Raw genomic sequence first — 20131 nt, 5'->3', positions numbered from 1 at the left:
CGCGGCAGCACCGACGGTAACGATAGCCCTAAGCATTTTCCTTGGCTTTATGACGCGTTTGCTCCAAGTTTCTTATAAAAGCATGCACACGCAGCAAGTACTCCGTGATCGTTCTTCTTTCTAAACGGCATCGTTCACTTGAAACACACTGCCCCATAAGCCGCACCTTGTGCTGCGTAACTTTTCTTGCTGGGCTGGCTTCATTTGAAGTTACCGGACTGCCAGCACGTCGTACGTTGAACAGAAATGACAGTGTTGAAAATAATCAAGATATGTGTTTAATATGTTTAGTGTTTAATATAATTTATATTTATAAAATAGTAAACGGATTTATTATATTCCCGGATCTACTAGAGCTAACAAACTTTTAACATTCCATCTAAATCTCTCAAGCATAACGATCTGTTCCATATAAACCATCATTCTACCACGTCTGGACTACATCATTGTATGGATCACCAAGTTTCAAGTATTCCCTCCAAAAATATATGAAAAAAGAAAGAAATGAAAAAAAAAATCAGAATTTCCAGGCAGTTACTAAGACACTCTTCCTGGCCCCATGCCATCACTTCTCGTATCAACCCCGCAAGTGTTCACGATGATCCACTCCAACCTGCCCCCCAACCCCCTAGTTTTTAACGAACCCTCGTGTTTAGCGGACTCGTGTTTAAAAAACGCTGACATATCGATAGCCGTTGTTGGCTTCCAATTTGCGTCATCGTGGCCAGAGTGGCCTCTGCGACCCGAGGCTGCACCCTTCATCCCCACCCCAACCTTCCCCTGTCAGCGTCTCGTAATAATCGGGTTCGTTCGTACGTGGAGGAACGCGCGAGCGAAGTGTTTTATAAGTGGGCCACGTAGCTGCGCGAATAATTATCCTCGACGGGGGAACTTCATCAAGGCACCACCCCCCCTTCCTCAGCTTCTCGCTCTGTAAATAAATCGACGCCCGTGCAAACGCGCCCCGGCTGGTTTCGCCGATTGTTTCGCGGATTGTTTCGCGGATTTGCGGGAATGACTTCTTTTTCGCGGATCAACACTGTTCCCCGTGGATTAATTAACTGATCGTGGCCAGCGGTATTTTTAGATTCTTTCTTGCGGTATCCTTGCTGATACCATGGAGAAATTAAAGGTCATGACGTGTTTTAGGACGAGGTGTATGTAGTAAATCCTGGGTCAGTGTTCGAAGGATCCTCGGCATTGACAAGACAAGGTCCCCAGGTATAACACTGGGTTCTTTTAGTGAGGTCTGGGTTAGGTAACCTGTCAAGGTGGATCGAACTGTTTAATTAGATGAGCTCATAATTTTAGAATTTTTTGGAATTAAAGATGTTAAATGATATTTAATAAATACATAATAATCGAACTTTTTTATTCGAAAGATGTAAACATACATGTTGACCTTTAAACTTACATTACAGTAAATTCTAGATGAGCGCTCGTAGGCTCTTCGGTATTGACAAGGAGATGTCCTCAGGTGTAAGGCTGACTTTAAGTACAATTAAAGAACAAATAACGGAATAGAAAACAGAAAAATAGAAAGAACTGTGTAAAAATAGAAAATTAACAATAAAAGATAAGAGTAAGTTACGTATTCTGCATAAGAGATAATATAGGTCGTTTAAGTGCAGGGAAAATCAAACGACACGAAAGAATAAGTTGGCATTAATAATAAATGATTCATAATTTATGGTACATAATTTGTAAGGTTCTTCGAAATTCCAGATTCTGTAGCCGTGAGTCAAGATCGGTTTTTCCATAGATATTTATAGTCCATGTAGAAGTGGTGTCAGGAATAATCATACGTCAGTTTGTAGGCGTTATCGCTGGAGTGTCGTTCGACCGCATTCCGCGTCGGTGTGAATTTTACAAACACAACTGCGTGTGTGTGTATACTCGAAATGCTACGCGACGCACTCGACACCGTGAGCGAGTGGAACGTGTGTACCGTTGAGTTCAGCACATTTCGAAGTTACGCTTTGTAATGGTGCCCGCGTGCGCGTTGATAGACAACAGTGACCCGTGAAATCTAAAGCGATCGCATAGATCTCCGTTGAAACATATGAAACAGTCGTTCGCTCGCGTATCGAGTTTCTGCGAATGATGATCTGGCCGCAATTGCAACAATTTCCTAGGTCTCTTTAGGTATACAGGGTGTCCCGAAATAGTCGTAAGTCCTTGACATGGGTGATTCCTGGCGTGATTTGAAACAACTTTTACCTTAACCAAAAAAATCTCGGAGGCTTTATTAACGAGATATTAATGAAAAACCCCGACCAATTAGAGCACGAGGTTGTCGGCTGAGCTCCCGCGGTAGCACGTAGCCAATGTTACTGCAGGTCTAGGTTAGGTAATTTAATATATTAACTAATTTTTGCGCCCTAGATAATTTAATACATTAACTAATTTTTTGAGAATTTTTCAATTTAGATGATCCACTACCGAGATATCGTGGTCTGTCGGGGATCGCTAATAACGTTGTTATTAATAAATATTTTGTAATACCAAAATTCATAGAGGTAATTCAAAGTACGTTCTTTCAAATAAGAAAAGGATTATTGAAGAAGGTGTTACAGTTCTTAAGAGAAAAATTCCTAAATGTAACACTATTTTCGGCCACCTGACTGAGCATGCCCGCTTACGAAAATTCTAATACCTTCGGGTAACCACACCTTTTCTCTCACGAATCGACTAAGAAAGCATTGAAATTTATAATCAGTTTACGAACTCGAGCACCGTTACCTGTGTCACAAACGATCATCGCCGTTGAAATCGGATCATTCGTAATATCGATCCGAACGCGAAATCGAGCCCGTGTGCAGAATGTCGTTCCTGTCAGGTAAATATCTCGACAGTTCCTACAATTTCAAACGATCCTCATTCGACTGTGTACCGATTCCGTCGTTGATTCACCTATTCCCAGCTCTCTGAGCGGATATTAAAAGCTCCTCTGATCTATCCATGGTGACTCGTCACAGTTTGCGTCGCATACTCTACTCTCCCTACTCCCCTTTCCACCCTCCCTATCCCAACCCTCCCGTCCACGCAATAACCCGAGAAGAAAGCACACGGGAAAATATCCGCGGGCCTAGAGTGTTCAATGGTGCCCTCAGGCGGTTCATTCGCGTGATGTATCCGATCTTTCGGGTGATCCGGATGTCGGGACTGTGTGCGTGTGTGTGTGTGTGTGTGTGTGTAGATCCCCACTGTGGAGGATCGCGTGTTGGAGTTGTGCCCGGTTAATTCAAAGTGATCGGGAACGGTAAGGGTTAATGATTAAAGGCGGATTATTGCGGTTTGATTCTGTTTGTCGGTAGAAGTTCGTCAATATCGGTTAATTAGGGATAGACGTTCGGATTAAACGGATCAATTGAGTCGAAACGGGTTGGCTCCGAGTAATAGAGCAGAGAAGCTTTAGTGGTATCGGGAGGGGGGGTTGAGAGTTCCGGTTCTCCGTGGTCGAACTTGTTCGAAAAGGTGGCGTCTGGCGTATTTGGGTGAGTCGATTAAAACTCGAATGTCTCGGTTGCTTCTGGTCGGTAAAAAACAGGCTTCGAGGGAGAATTGTTCGTTTCAGTGGGTAATGTGGGGTAAAGGGCACAAATTTCGCCCCACACAAAAGTAACGTTTTCATTAGGTAGAGATGAAATAAAAACTGAAGAATAAAGTCACATGCAGTAATCGCACAGAAACTTTTTTGTTTTAGTAAGTTGAGTAAAGAAGTAATTGTGGTCTTTTTTCGAACGAGATTAGTTATGTATTTCCCGTTAGCGTAGCATTGCAGTCGATACGTTTGGTCACTTCGAAATTGTCACGTTATGTTTTATACAGGCGCAATGTTTCATTGTGCGTTTAATACACCTAACATATCAAATCTGGACTTAACCGAGATTAAACACGCTTAACCCCCCGCGTATGCCAATTATCCAGTGACTCTGTGGAACACACGAGACTGCGAATTAATATTCATTGTCCAGAGGACAAATGTACACGTTATCGTTTGGCTCTCTTTAGAAACGCCAATGACCGAAACGATTAGCGAAATTCATGCTGTTGCACATAATTACGTTTAATTCGGGGTCTAATGTGTCTGTCTAAAGTGTGCTTAACACTAGCAAAGCGCAGATCTAACGTAAATCCAACAGACATTCGAGAAAACATAATATATCCCAACTGTGACTTCATTAGTATCTTAATCTAGATCTGATGTGTCTAATGAAGTTTGTACAGAGGTGTACAGAGTTAATCCGGAGACTTCACAGACCAAACAGACTTCTCGAGACCTTACCACAATCAAAATCCAGAACCACGAGTTAGCCAATTTAATCACAATTCAAATCTAACTCACAGGCAACTAAGTACAGTACTGAAAGTTCTCTTCAGTCTCGATCCAATCGATTACTTGCCTCTAGATCCACCTCAACATTTTCTATCTCAACATCGCGAGCAACGAATTCAATTTCACTTATTCTCCTACTCAAGGCCGTTCTTATCGCGAAACAATTTTTTTTTTCACAGCGATGATTCTCCTCCAGATTACAGGAAAACATGTTATCTCTCTGTTCCAGGAAACGAGATACTGTACCGCGATGAAACCGGAAATCTCGTGATCTATAACGTCACGTCGAGACAGCCGAGGAAAGTCCTCAGCTCCAGTAACGCGGTAAGTGTGGACACGTTTTTTTTTTTGAATACATTTCTTCCATCGTCGACATTTAACAAAAGAGTTTCGCCTGGTACTATTAAATTACATTGCTTCAAAAAAATTTTGAAAGTACGCCGGAAAGAATTCACGCGATTATAGATGCGAAGGTTGGCGTAACGAAATATTGATACATAACAATATGTTTTGTAATAAAGAAGGTATTATAATAAGTGTATTTTCAATGCTGTTCTCGATAAAAATTCAAACGAGTGGTACTTCGAAGTGTTCATAATAATTTCTTCACCGACTGTAATGTCAAACAGAAGAGAGACCGAAATAGCAAAATTAATTGTCGCCGTTGTGTTTGTTTTCCAGGCGCTGATATCGAGTTTCGACCATCAACTCTCAGCCGACCGGAAGTATCTTCTACTGGCCACCGATTACCAGAAGGTAACGTACCATTTTACACGTCGCGGCACGCGTTTTACGATCCTCTAACTTTTGTCGTCGCGAGCAGGGAATCCTCCGCGCCTCGTTCAGCACCGTGGCGGGACAATAGTGGAAACGAAAATTTCGCTGTCACGTAGCCAGAACTGCGAGTAAATTTTGTTCCGGCGCGGCCCACGAAATTATCCCGTCTGATAAATTCCGATCAATAGTCGGACACCTGCACCCATTTACTCCCGTGGCTCGCGAAAGGAAACGCATGATGCTCGTCGGTCGAAACGAATACGAAATTCCGCAACAACGCGTACGAACGAGCAATAGATCACTTTTAATGGATGAAATACCGGAATTATTAACGTCGAATCCATTCGCGACGATTAAATTGAATTGTTTTTCGATATTCAATAACTGGCACATTAAACATTTGTGTACGAGATAATTCTGTGTGCGGATATAAATTGAAAAGTGTTCGGAATATTCTTTTCGTGCCGTGTTCTGCTTTCGAGAAAATCGAATTTGAATATTTAACGTGTCTGACATATTAATGACTGTTTCTACTGAACCCTGTTTCTTAACTTACTGTATATTAAATGGTTGTGGTAGACGATAGTATCATAGAGTAAACGCACCTATGAAACAACAGTTAAGAGATCTTGCATCTATTAAAGTCGAATTTTAAATAACAATATGGATCCGTTGAATGTGTCGTTTTAGTATCTTGTAGAAGAAATTTTGTTTTCATAAAAATTAAGAACCATTAGTCATTTTAAGACTGTTTCTGTCATTTTTAGATGTGTTTGCTCACAATAAATCCGAAATTTTAGTCACAGTAACACTGTTTATCTAATGCTTGAATGTCACTTAAACAAATATTCTCACTAAAGTGACAAAGTAGGCGTCTACTGTAGTGCACAAATGCATTTAGTGGGTTAGTAAATATGTGACACATGAAAATTAGATTTTCTACTATTTATAGCTTTTTACAACGTATAGATTTCAGCTTGAAAAATTGTAGAAATGTTCAATTACACTAAACAGCAAAAATACATATTTCACCAGTGAACAAACAATATTAACCAACAAATGGATTTATAACCAGTGGCGCAAAAATTGTTTGGATATGAAACGAGAAATTGACAAAATCAATATTTAATAATTTGCTTACTTCAATAATTTAAGTTACTCGTTTTTATACGCTGGTACGTGTTCATTTACTGGTGCATCCACCCTACTACGACTAACAGATGCCAGTTCTATTAAATAAGTAGTATAAACCAGCAATGGTCAGACACAACGAGCGTTTCTTCATTGCTCGCGTTTCAGCCAAAGTTGCATAATAAATTTAGGCCACTTTGCAAACATTTTCGTCTAGACTTTCGATTTACATCTGGAAAACTCGTTTTCCGATCAGTTCTACTACAAGTAACAGACCTCCCTGTATATTTTCACTACACATTCTCCAAGTAGAGTCGTCAACGCCACTTACATCTTCGTTTCTGGACGGTTTTGTCCGCGAATTTTCCAATGTTTTCGCACGAACCGTGGATTATCAAGTTCGAAAATTATACCCGCGTGGAAAGTTGGTCACAGCAAGCGCTATACCGCGGCAAATATACGCACCCGAAGTGCTTCTTCTGTGCGAGTGATTTTGAGAGCGTATCGAGCGTATCCGGTGGCCTAGTTCGAGACAGCAATAACGAGAAAAACTGGAAGAAATTGAGAGGTTTCAAAATTTTTCAAATCGACCTCGCTGGAAGTTGAGCGTCTCGATATATCCGGTGTCTCATGAACTACAGAACTTTAAATTTAGAACAGAATTTTACCATATATCGGGTGATTCACGAGAAACACAACACCTAATATCTTTAAGAGGAAGGTTGTACTGTTGACGGAGGCAAATATGGTGACATAACAAAATTTTCTGATTACTGTTGTCTTCTAGGTTTTTTGAGGGTCATCGATGATTTTTTAAATGGTACATTTTTAACTTCACAGTGTAGTAGCTGATGTCAAGACAAGTTCAACGATGTAGTATACTATGACCTTCAAATGACCTTGCACTAAAACAATTTCTAGAAAGTGATGGACATTATGAAGTTAAAAATATATGGTGCCATTTAAAAAACCATCGATGACCTTTACAAGACCTTGAAGGCAACAACAATTAAAATTTTTTTATATCCTCATTTGTGTGTCCTTGAACAGTACAACATTCCTTTTTAACGTTTCCTTCTATCGCCAATTCTAACGGAGATATTTAGGTGTTCTGTGCCTCGTGAATCACCTGGTATACGGGGGTTACAATAAAACGGAAGAACTTTATAATAATATAAAGTATAGTTTGTATAAAGAAATAAGTTGAATACAGTTTAAAACTTCTGTAGTTCATTAAGAACGTTCGATGTGTGGTTCACTGTCGGAATACCCATTTTCAAAAGCCAAAATCCCAACAGGAGAATCAGTTCGACAAGGTGGTCGTGGGAATATTCTGTCGTCGAGCGTTTTAGTGGCGCCGTTAACACTTGCCTCTCGGAACAGCAGGGAATCTCTAATCGGGCCATACGCACGATATTCTTGGAACACGTGTCTCGGCGTAATTCCACCTGCAGAATGCTAAACAACGGAGTGCGTGGAGCAGCAGATACACGTTAAATACCATATAATACCTGACATGCATAGCATCTGCGTGGACGAGGCGAGCGTTCCTGGCCCCTCTGTTCCGCTTTCTCGGCTGACTCTCGCCATTCAGCACCACGCATAATCGACCAACAGGCCACCACCCCTGCTCGTCCCAATTGCATATATTATGCTCACTGTATCCAAAATATCTTTGCCTCTCGCCCTGCTCTCGCGTCTCGCCGGTCCTCTTATCAGTATTCCTCGGTTCTGTGCGTGGATTTAACTTTCTTTCAAAGTTTTGCAACCGATAACTTTTATTCTCCTTCAAGTGAACAGCAGGACCTTTTAGTGTTCATGAATTTACAGCGACAAACTGAGACTCAAAAGCATCTATGAGAATTCAATTTTTCTTCGTGTTATTTCTCAAATTCTCCTTGCCTACAGTTTATTTGAAATCGACCACGAGAATAGGAATTAAGATTGTAAGCATTGTTTGCTAAAAGAAAAATATCTTCCAACAGAAACAACATTGCTTTATACTACATTATTATCGAGTTTATAAAGGGGTTCGTCATCCCAGTAAAACCAGATACAGTACAGTCGCCGTAACTGCGCGAAATTGGGGACCGCATGCCGTAGTAAGCGTGTACGGTCACCATGTTTCAACCCCTCGTAAATTTTCGAGCCGAGACTCTGCAGCTGGCCTTTGTATTTTGCCAGCACAGAAAAGACCAGCGAATGAGAAAGGAAGGGAAGCAGAGTTAAGACAGCTAAAAGTTGTATTAGCGTTGCTTCTGGGTGGATTCTACATAAAAAAATAAGTCTTGAACATAAAATCAAATTGTTTTCATTTAGGACTCCATTTTCGAAATACACGCGTTTCAGATTAATTTTCGAATTCGATTTTCTCGAAAACGAAATTTCCCACGAAACAATTTAATTCTATATTTCCGACTTATTTTTTAGAATCACCCCTCTTTCCGGTTGCACGACCAGTTACCGACCACCCTGTATATCGTCGCGTGTTTAGACCCGGCTTCGGTTCCCATCGCAGTGTGTAATACAGCATTCGCCATAGCCGCGTACCTTGTATTCAGATTCGGAATCCAATAGGTTTATTTTAGAATCCCGTTTCGCCTGTTCTTCCCCCTTGGCCATCCCCATCCCCTCTCTCGTCAAGCTGTGCTCTCACTCTTTCTTTCGGTTGCATCGTTTTGTCGTCGGCTGGCTGGCTGCTATGTCAGCACTTTTCTCTTCATACGATCTTCTTCTTTTCCTATTTGCCCGCGTTTCAAAGCCTCGGATCCCCCGCGCGCTACATCCGCCGCTTGTGCTGCATGCACCAACCCCTTTTTCGACCAGCCGCGTCCCATGGTGCGTTGTAGCGGGCAACGAACCACGGGCGCGGCCTGTTACCGTTTGCACGTGAAATCCTGAGTTATGTATGTTCAACTTAACCGGCTGAATTTCCGAAGGGAGGACACACCAGCCTCCTCTTAACCGGCTGTTCCCGGCCAACGCTCGCGAAGACTGCGAGGACGGCTGATGGTAATTGTGGAACTAACCTACCTGGGATTTGGGTCGACACGATGTTACTTTTCGTTGGATTACCAACCCCTTAACGGTGAAATTTCTTTGGAATTTTCCCTCCAAAAATGCACGAAGTCTGGTTTCTGTTGTCAAGAAATTCGTGTGTTTATAGTTGAAATTCGTACGTTTCGGAGTGCCCGTATGTGTCACGAGCATGGAAGTTAACCGTGATTGTTAATCATCTAGTATCGATACTTTTGATACGATACTAACAAGGGAATATACCGAATTGAGAATTTAAATTCGTACGTTTCGGAATGCCCGTATGTGTCACGAGCATGGAAGTTAACCGTGATTGTTAATAATCTAGTATCGATACTTTTGATACGATACTAGCAAGGGAACATACCGAATTGAGAATCGCCGATTTTGATGCAACTCTCTGAGATTGTAGTTCTCATAAAATTATTTGACAGTATTGTTTTTTAACTGCTCTTCTCCACGTTAAAGGGGTGAAAACAGCCGTCAAAGTTAGGGGTGTGAACTGTATGCGGCTGAACATCTCGGAAACTATTGGAGATAGAAAAACGGTATAACTTACAATATTGTGTATTTTTTCATAAGGAACTCAGCTATATGATGACGATCCACTGACCAAATACAGTTCACACCCCTAACTTTGAGGGCTGTTCTCACCGCTTTATCATAACAGAATCTAAAACACAATACATGTCAAATAATTTTATGAGAACTACAATCTCAGAGAGCTGCATAAAAATCGGCGATTATCAATTCGGGATATTCTCTTGTAAGTAAATATCAATACTTTTTTTCGATACAAGTTACGAGTAAAAGTATCATTACCTTGATGGTATCGGTAATCCCTAGACGTCCGACGATCACGAGAAAATTGTGAACCGAGGTTCTATCGAATCTGAATATCCGAAACGAATTGAAATATGTACGTACAGTGTTTGTATCTACGTAGCACGAGAGATCGAACAAGCCCAGATACTACCATCTACACGCTATCCCCAAGGACGACCGTATCGATAATCCCGACACTCTTCAAGGATGTCGTATCAAATCGAAGTTATTCCCTGAATTTCATTCTCTCCCCCCTCCCCCCGAACATTCATCCATCCATCTTCCGTGGAACGAAGATTTCGAGATCGTAAAAAAAGGGGGCGAATAAAACACGTGTCCTAGTCGAAACGGGACGGGTTTATCTTTCGACTAAACGAATCCTTTCGGTTCGAGACACGATTCGGCGGGGAACGACGACGCACGGTGATTACTAGGCGTCATTTGCGCGCGATTGTTTTTTGTTTTTGTTGCGTATATTCGAAGTAACCGTTCGCAGGTAGGGGGTGGGTGGTTGGTCGTATCGAACGGCGCCAAGAGTTTTATCGGGTGGCGAGGCGGTGAATAAATAACGCGTCCACGGTTCGCGATCGCGCCGATGATGACCGACGGTATTAAATCTTCATGGTCGTCCCACGAAAACGAGGGACCTCGGGTGTTTTACGGCCCCCGGCCACTCACGAACGGGCTGTTGCCCGCTTTGATGGAGATCTTTACAAACGGGTCCGCGGTGCCAGGCTCGTTCCTCTGAGTCGTTTGTCCGCGGCACGATGGTATCTCGGATCACGGGAACAGTGTTTTCGCGCGTGGGAAAACTGTCGGATTCGAATCTTGGATCTGTAAACTTGTGTGCTGGTAGTTAATCAGCCGTTTTCGTGCGGTCAACATGTGTTTGATAGAACTATGATTTCGATGGCTGGACTGTTTTTCTTAAAATAATAAATAAACGTTGTGTAGGCATACATAGAGAAAATTCTGCATACAATTAAAATTATAATTCATACGATGGAAAAAGAAGTTTCGTATTTTAATGTTGAAACTGACAATTTGGTCGTGATTCTTCAAACAGTCCAAGCGAAAGTGCTAAGAAGTCCCACATGCACGAGAGTAAAGATAAATAATATACTTTTATGGAATAAAATAAAAAGAAACATACATACACTAAATATCATACTTTTAATAAGACATTCCATAATAGGTGCAACAAATATTTTTTTTCGTTCGTTCGGTAGTTTACTAATTTTCAATTATTCCATAAAAAATTCCTTTTTGCGGATCCCAAAACAATGAAACTTACTAGAAAGCTCGAAAAAGAAGCAATTATCAATAATTTCTTATTATTTCTTAACAAAAACAAGCTCATGGGGCCACGAATTTATCCGTAATTGGTTCACTTATCCTAGTACCGTCTCTTTCATAATAGGTTGCTTTAGAAATTTCAACTATATAAACGATATTTTAATAGATATTAATATCGATAGCTTCTGTTTCAAATGCCTGCCGATTCGAGCCACCATTGTCACTGTATCATTGGGCACAGAAAAAGCCTGTACAGAACGACATCATTGTATCACTCGGTATTTATCTTTGATATTCGCAGAATTTTGATCGTTGTGGCGATTAATGTTTTATAACGCGATCGTTATTGCACGCGCGTGAAGCGCGATACCTTGTTTATATATTATGGAAACACGCGCAGATAACCACCCCTGCCGGACTGTATTATCGCGATATTTGACGTTTATCATTGGTGTTATTCGATGTGGAGCACAGCAATCGCATCGAACAGTTATACCAGGAAAAAATGATAAATGACATTCGAATACAGAAATCCTTCGAGACTCTTATAAAATGGAATCTACTGATTGGTTAACCTGTATCGTTAATCGTTCCACATTCAGAAATTTCTTTGTGAGATATTCTTGTAGATGAATGTCCGATAGCACAGTCATCGTGGAATTCTTACTTATTTCTGTATAATCTATTCCATCGAATCAATTGTGTGATAATTCCATAGACGCAGTGAAGTCTGATTATCTACTCAGTGTAAAAGCAATTTAAGGGGTCATGTACGTTTCTCAATTTCAAAAATTTGAATTATAGACGAAGTTACAGTAATTTGAATAACACTAGTCGTGCCGCTCCACAAGTCAAATAAGAAGTTTTTAATAAATTATTGCTTATTAATTATGTAGGTTAAAACTGCAAAGGAGGGTCAGCTTTATGGTGTAAAAAACGACTTTTACTATATTCCTCGCGATCCCGACCAATTGTAAATTTGCCAATATGATGTGAAAATTTATTTTTACACATCATTATATAAACTAATCCTTCGAACGTCATAAAAACAACCCTAGTCGGTTGGTCAATTTTTAACAAACGTGTTCACTTTTAACCGTTGTCTAGGCAACCAAAATGTTTGAAATAACTAAATAATAAGATGTTCTTGAGCAATCAGAGTACCCCAAACATTCTATTCCGACCGATTAGATAAATATGCATAATTTTACTGTCATACTTTTCCGCAACTCTTAGTTTCCCTTCCTATAATATAACAAGTACTGTTTTATACAAGAACATAAAAACTTGAAAAAGAGAATATAGAGATGAGTACCTGGATACCTGGGTATTCGGTTGCCCAGATAAAGGTTAAAGCGTGTGCGAGCACATTTTATTTTACCAATTGTACACAACCCCATAAACGATCGTAGATTCTCTGACAGTGAATACGGTCACAAATTGTTCCATTTTCCCTGTTACACCGTCTGCGACTGCCCATTATTTGAACCTCAGACGTACGTGACTGTAACGCGTGTAGCTGCACGGGAGGAGTTTGGGGGGTGGGGGGATGTAAACAGAAAAGGGCGAGAATTATTGTCACGGCGTAAAAGTAACAAGTCCGACGTTAACGAGGTGGGGGATCGCGCGTCGCGGCCGATTTTCCGCCTTGAATGTTTCCAGGCGGCGCCAGTGGCCTCTCCGCGTGACTTCATTAAATAGGCGATGTTCATTGAAAGATAAAAATCGTCGCATAAGGTGTGTGTGTGTGTGTGTATGCACATTATGAGGTGTGCAACCGTGACACGGTATCGCGGAGTCGCGACGCGTCCTCTAATGACGCATGGAAAATTCCAATAATCAGCAAACTCTGTGCCACGAGTATGTGTGTGTGTGTTTGTGTGTGTGTATGCAGTCACGACCGGAAATTCGTTAGACAGGCATTGTGTGATGTTGCACGCGCCAATTAGTATTATTCCTCGTTGCTCGCTACGCCACGCTATATTTATTTTACGGGTACGAAGCGACGCTGCTTCCGTTTGGCTTCCCTTGATTACTCTGTTCCTTCTTGTTTGTTAAACCGCCTGATCGGTTCATTTACATTTAGCTCTCGACTGGCCTATCGGATCGCTGGCGTGTGTTTCCCCTGGAGTTGCAGATCTCGTTGCTATTGTCTCTCTGTATACCACCCCGTTCATCTGCTTCGTTCGCTGTTTCTGCGAATTTTCCCTCTTTAACCTGCTTCTTCTAACCCTTTCGCTGCGGCAGACTTTGAAACATGCCGCGGGTGGCATACGGTAGACGTTCCTTAAATCACCGAGAAAATGTGTACGTTCACGTAATATGCGTGCGTGAGAAATTGAAATGATACTATCGTTATTAGAATTTCTTGCGTACGCAGAGAGCTTTATTACGGGCACATCTGTACGCTAATATGATCTGATTTATTGTCTTAATCATCGGTCTAACTCACTTTACTTATTCCCTCCAAGTAAACCGCCGGGTAATAATAACATTTGTCATTAATTACACGCGTTAATTACTGCGCGGCACGGCATTAATCATTATGATTAATTGCACGACGGCAATACCGCACCCGCCCGCCACCGTCAGGACAAACTCCACCGCTCCATTCTCCTATTAACAAAAAATCCATGGGGTTAAAGGGTATAACGGGCCGGGCATTAATCATTAACACACTGATTTTCACTTCTACGTTTTACGTACTTCGTTGCGGTGGATTGTTAATATTAAACATTACTATCTTTCTCAATAGACTGCTCGTTGTAATATTAGGTATACATCGTTATTCATAATCATTTTGGAGCCTGTGTCGGGAGCTCGAAATTTAATAACACATGGTATCAAACATAACACGAACCTTCTCAAAGTATGAAGATTATCTTTGGACAACTTTCTATATCATTAAACAATTTCTTTTGGCTGCTCATCGAATGGGTCATCCAATTGTCGATTTACGACCATGATTTCTCTTACATATGCATAATCAATTCAAAGTGTCGTCCCTGGAATGCAGACGTATCACATTTGACTTACTATTAGATTAAAATAGCTTCATCGTCTGCCCCGATATTCACACAAATTATGGCCAACATAATTGCATTCATATAATTGCGTCAATAAATTCTGGGAGTCGCTGGATTCCTTTAGTTCACTAGCCACTTTTAGGCATAGAATATACGACGAAAGGCAAGAAATATATTTAAAATAAAAATACCACAGATATAGTTCCTTCTACAGCGGGTGATTCACAAGAAACAGAAGATCTGCATATCCCCGTTTAACACCACCACACCACATTTCCAACGAGCTCCGGGGTATTAATTATTTATTGCGACTACGCCGCAACAGAGGGTGTCAGGTTGCAGGCAAAAAGGTCGGGCGTCAACGTGTTAAAAAGTGTACAGGACACATCTCGCGTTAACATGTCAATAGAAAATATAGTCGCATAAAGAGCCAAAGTGCAGCCCAAACGTTGTCTTCACTGGCCCCCGGTTAATTAGACCACCCTGTACGTACTAAATCGGGTACGCTGTAAATTCATGAATGTCGATACTCGGGTATCGATCCAGGGTCGGTTCGATCGTCGGAGCCACACACACATCCACACACGCCCGACATTCCAAAAAGTCACTTTCGCATTCGGCCGGGGGCTCATGCATAGAAAGCGAACTCGTTTGTTCATCGGTCGCATTAGCATCCTCTACTCAGTGCGCCATCGCGCCCTGTCCTGAGAACCGCTGGGGTGGTACGGCTCTTCCGTTCGCGGCGCTTTCAACGCCAGCTGCCTGGTATTGGAAACCAAACCCAAACCCCTCGACGATAGCCCGATCTTCTCAGGATCATGCGGCGATATCGTAAATACACCACTCTTAAAATTCCCTTCAACTAATATTGCCTCCGCAACGGGCGCTAGCGACCAGCCTTCTATGCAAGCTACTGGTCGCGCTTCTTTTTAATTTCAGAGACCGGGATAGGAAAGTTTCGCCACCCGGTGTCGTAAATACGAAAGTTTAAAATACCTGGAGATTATTCGCACACCCACAGAATAAAAGGACCGGCGCAAACGAGGGGTGGAAACAGAGAGGGAACTGGATATATTCCGCTTGGCGGAACACACCCCGCGTAAAAGGGGATACTAAATCGACTCGCTGCCCCTACGTTGGAAAAATAAGGGAAGTTTCAGGGAGCACGACCGTGGCTCTTAACTTCGATGAAGGAAAGAGGATGCTTCAGGGATAAACATTCGTTTACGAATTCGACTATCACGAGAGAGCGACATCGAGCAGCCTCTTCGTCGATTGCAGCGTGTTTTGAGGATCGACGTCGCCCTATATTGGATCTCGATAAACCTGTCCCACTTTTCCTCGTACATACTATTGGAAATGTGCAAGTGCATTGCCTGGATGTTTTACATATCTTACCTTCTTTTAAAAACAATTATACAGACTTCTACGAGGGGTGTTTCCAAAGATCTTGGAACTGTGTGTATAAATTCTTTATTTCAATAATTTTCGTCTATATTATATTATCATTTTTCAATATAATTTTCGTTTAATTGTATCTACTTGCTCTACCGCGAAATTACTTCCTTTAGACCTTCTCTTTCCCGTACGACCAGACTGTTTTATTCGAGCAATCTTAAGGGGGTTGGCAACGAAGATGTGGTAAAAACTGTCGCATTAGTTCAGCAGCGTCGAAGGCCCTGGCTCATTAATTAATCATTGTTGTCTCGTGTGTAACGTCGGACGAAAACGCCGTTGCGGAGATTGAGACCGTGCGCGCACGCGCGCAATAACAATGAACCATAGGAAACGGATGACCGATCAATTACCACCGGCGGGGCCTTTGACGCCGGCCACAAAGAACGGCGTACGCTGCTAGCTTGTAGACCGGTGTGTGGCGCGCCGCAAGAAGCCTTTAGCAAAATTCCGCAACACCGGGCGAAGGGACTACGGGTCCCATTAAAATGTCAACGGTAAAGAGTCTCGCGGTTGTGTATCGATATTCTCCATGGCGATCTGGAATTCGTCGCTCGTGCGTCGACCGGGAGCAATAAACGGCCCCCCCCCCCCCCCTTGGAACGATTGAAAACCGTGCCGTGGTCCCTGGTTTCTTTTTTGCCCATCCACCTCCACCTGTCTACCCCCTGCTGGATATCGGAATTATTTGATCCTGGTTATTTATGATTCCCTCGAAGCCGATTTTCAATAATCGTCGGCTGGTGAATTATGCATAGGGCCAATGAGATTTCGTATAATTTCGGTCGTGATTCAACTCGCGAGCTTTCTTGCCGCCTTGGCGACCGGGTTTCGCCTCCGACAGACGGTACTGTTTACGCTGGCCCGACGCGAAGTAGGTGTTCGTTACATAATTCCGGCGCGGCGGTGTGCCTGGTAGGCAGCTGGGAATATTGATATTCGGATCGGGAACAGATTCCTACATTAGTCGCGGGAATATTCTGTACTGGGTACCTCTGTCCTGTTGGGTGATTGATCTTGGGTGGAAAAAAAAATGAACGACGAGCTTGGAAACATGGAGAGGGACGGTGAAAAATTGTATCTTGCGACTGGACAGTCTGAACTGAGTTATTTGAGATGGAAAAGATTTGTGATCGTTCCAGTTGACACTAGGTCGATCAGGTTCTGTAGAATTTTTCGTACTGGTTTCATCCTCCGAGTCACGATGTACGTTTACATTCGCCTGAATCTGGGAGAGCTGCGCCAAGAAGTAATTTTCGTGGGGAAGTTCCCTCCCAACTTTCGACAATTAAAACAGCTAATATCCAAGATAGCCTAAGACTACCCGAGGATCTGCCTAGACCACCCTGTCTGCCGTATTTCGTTGATCCAATCCTTCCCCAGCCGGGATTTTCGTTAATTATCTTCACGCTCTTGTTTACTCACCGTACCCACTCCATTCCCGTCTTTCCTTTGTCAGCATGTCTCAGAGCGATCGCACCGAGATTCCAATCACGCTAGTCAATCAGGCACCCTCCCTCCGAAGCTTTGGTACATTAGCAGGTAACGTTAATCTCTACTGTATCCGGCGGGTGTCGATTAATTGAGCCTATAAATCCGCTCCTGTTAGGCAAACACTTGCTTCTTTATCGATCATCAACGATGACTTTTTAATCCATTGATGCCTGGATCGATTCGAAGAGGATTTTACATGCTTCTTAACTTGGGGTAATCAGTATTATTATTCAAGGTATTCATGGCAGGAAGTACAGGTGATCGAGTATCGTAAAATCAGCCAAACTGGTCACACGATTTACCTGTAAGATTTACTCAAAAGCGATCAGTGATGTCCATGTCGGGCTGGGTAGACTGGTTAAAAGGAAACCATCCGATGGTCCTGTCCCCAAAATCGACCAGAGAAGTTTAAGACACCAAAAGTTCGGCTTCTGGAATACGTACGATTCACCTGTCGCGCGGCCCGAAGTTGGCCGATTAGCGCGTGTCGATGCAGCGAAACAACTAATTGGCTTTTGAAAATACAGCAATGCCTCGGCGCTCTCGCTCCGAACGGTCCTTTAGACCCACTTGAAAGACCGGGATACGTCTCTTCCACGACGAAAGAAACACAAACTACGAAGTTTCAAGTTTGTTCGCGCGCGAGGAAGCCGCCGCCGCCGTCGTCGCTGCTCAAAATGTTAAGATTATCCAAGTTTCCGGGGGGAATACCGTGACGCTATTTAACAGAGGGTAGCTACGAGTGCAGCTTTGCCCCCCCTCCCCTAAACTGTGCAACCTTTCCGCTTCCGTATTCAAGGTGCGCATAAACGATTTTCAATTAACAGTTCCGTTCCGTTCTTTCTCGGTCATCTATCATCCTTTCCGTTTCAATCGTTACGTAACACTTTTAACTTCTACACATGCTCCCTCTCCCCTTTGCTCGTACGTATTAATTAAGTAAATGTAACGTGGCATAATGAAACTGCTGGAAGGGTGAAATAAATATTCTTTAGGGGAATGTTAATCCTTCACGGTCGTATTTGTCACACTCTGAGATTTTGATGCGTATTTTCAGAATACAGTCAATCCTCGATGTGTCGTTGAAGGCTCCTCGACACTGGCAACGAGAGTTCCCCATGTGTAACGCTGACTTTTTCATGAGGTTTAGCACAGTGATAGATCTTGGAATTTTCAAGCCGCATATGGCCATTAGTTTATGAAATATTTAATGTTCAGTGCCGAGGAGACTTTGAACACTCATCGAGAATTTACTGTAGTAGCCAAAATGCATCCTTATCGAAATCCAAGAGTATAGGTGTCCACTCTCATCGGTTTTCGAAATAATCGATATTAAAGTCTTACGGGGCCCTTATATGTATATATTAGGCGTGTGGTAATAGGCAATGATCTAGGCCACTGTCTCATCGACTCCGACAGTACAACGATCGCGCTGAATGTATGTAAGGGCTCCATAAAACTTTGATATCGATTATTTCAAAAATTGATGAAAGTTCGAACCTACGTTTTTGGATTTAGATATGGGTTAACCTGCCTTACTATTCTGCAAAAGCACATCTAATTCCCAGAGGGTCATCTCGAGCCCTCTGCTAGTCAGACATGGGTATAATTTGGTGGCTGTAGGTATCCGGTACTATGGAGTAGACGTAATACTGCAAATATTTAAAACTCCAAGAACAAATTTAGAGTAATAAAAGGGGCGTAAAATACATATTTTTTCACGAAACGTCACATTTCCTTCGTGCAGACCAGGTGTCCTAATACTTCAGCAAGGTAGTGTACGTAACGTATTAAAAAGGTAAATAGTCGAGGAAGAACCATGAGCATGTTTGATATGCGTCAACCAAAGTACGGTGAAAAATGCAAAATTTCCCATTCTTTTGGTGTATATTAACGAACGAATTAATTCTCGCCGCAAATCCAACGACCCTCGAATGCGTTCACCTCCCGCCATGGCCGCGGGCTGCAAATAGCGCAACGATGCTCCCCAGTCTCTTCCAGGTTTGTTTGCTGGCTTTTCGTGGACCGCGACATTTACATTCGTGGTGGAACGAGTTATTGTGACACGGACCGTGATTTATCGTTGACGCGTTGCTTAGAGCTGTATGTGTGAGTATTTGCTTCTTTTTTTCCGAGGTTTGAAAAGAGGGGTTGGGCGGGGGCGTGTTGGTCGATTTTGATCGGGACTCGAAATAGAAATGCAGTTCGGTGACTCGCGTGTTCTCGGTGCACGGGTTTCGGAATTCGTGTAAAAGTTGTAGAAATTTAGTTCCTCTCCGATATTTTTCCCAACCCTTCACTTTCCGTTCGGATTCATAGCGCCCCGCGCCGTTTCGAAAATATTCCCAGTCAGCCATTTTTTATCGTTATTCTCGCCTCTTATTTCTTTTCCTCGTGACTAGATTACTAATAACCGAATTCACATCAGAATAGGATATACGAGGACAAATTAAACAAGAGTATCATAAAACAATGTCACCGTGGGTACACGTCACGTGACTCGCCAGTATTTAGTTAGGGTGGTCGCAAGAAACGGTGTCGCGCGAGTATCTCACAAGATAAATTACAGTTTTAGTGGCCCACCCCCACCTTCCACCCCTTACTTTGGCCCCCGTTAATGTATTCGGGGGTCACTAAAAGGAAAGTTTATGGAATTAAAGAAGTTGTTCCGCCGCAGCGGCGGGTCGGAGCAGCCGAAAGGATTAAACTGGAGCTCGCGAGCGAGGCAAACGTTACAACGCAATCAGAAAGT

General features: G+C 42.5%; 1 protein-coding gene across 1 annotated transcript in view; it reads left to right on the top strand.

Moving 5' to 3' along the window:
- LOC107194222 (prolyl endopeptidase FAP-like) overlaps window positions 1–20131 on the top strand; it is a 76909-nt gene that overhangs the window by 18936 nt on the left and 37842 nt on the right. Inside the window, exons 3-4 of the mRNA XM_015583812.1 lie at window positions 4569–4663; window positions 5021–5095. Coding sequence (XP_015439298.1) covers window positions 4569–4663; window positions 5021–5095 — 170 coding nt within the window. The remainder of the gene's footprint in view (window positions 1–4568; window positions 4664–5020; window positions 5096–20131) is intronic.

Source organism: Dufourea novaeangliae, unplaced genomic scaffold (assembly GCF_001272555.1).
Source record: "Dufourea novaeangliae isolate 0120121106 unplaced genomic scaffold, ASM127255v1 scaffold28, whole genome shotgun sequence".
Lineage (NCBI taxonomy): Eukaryota > Metazoa > Arthropoda > Insecta > Hymenoptera > Halictidae > Dufourea > Dufourea novaeangliae.
This window is presented reverse-complemented; position numbering and strand designations above follow the sequence as displayed.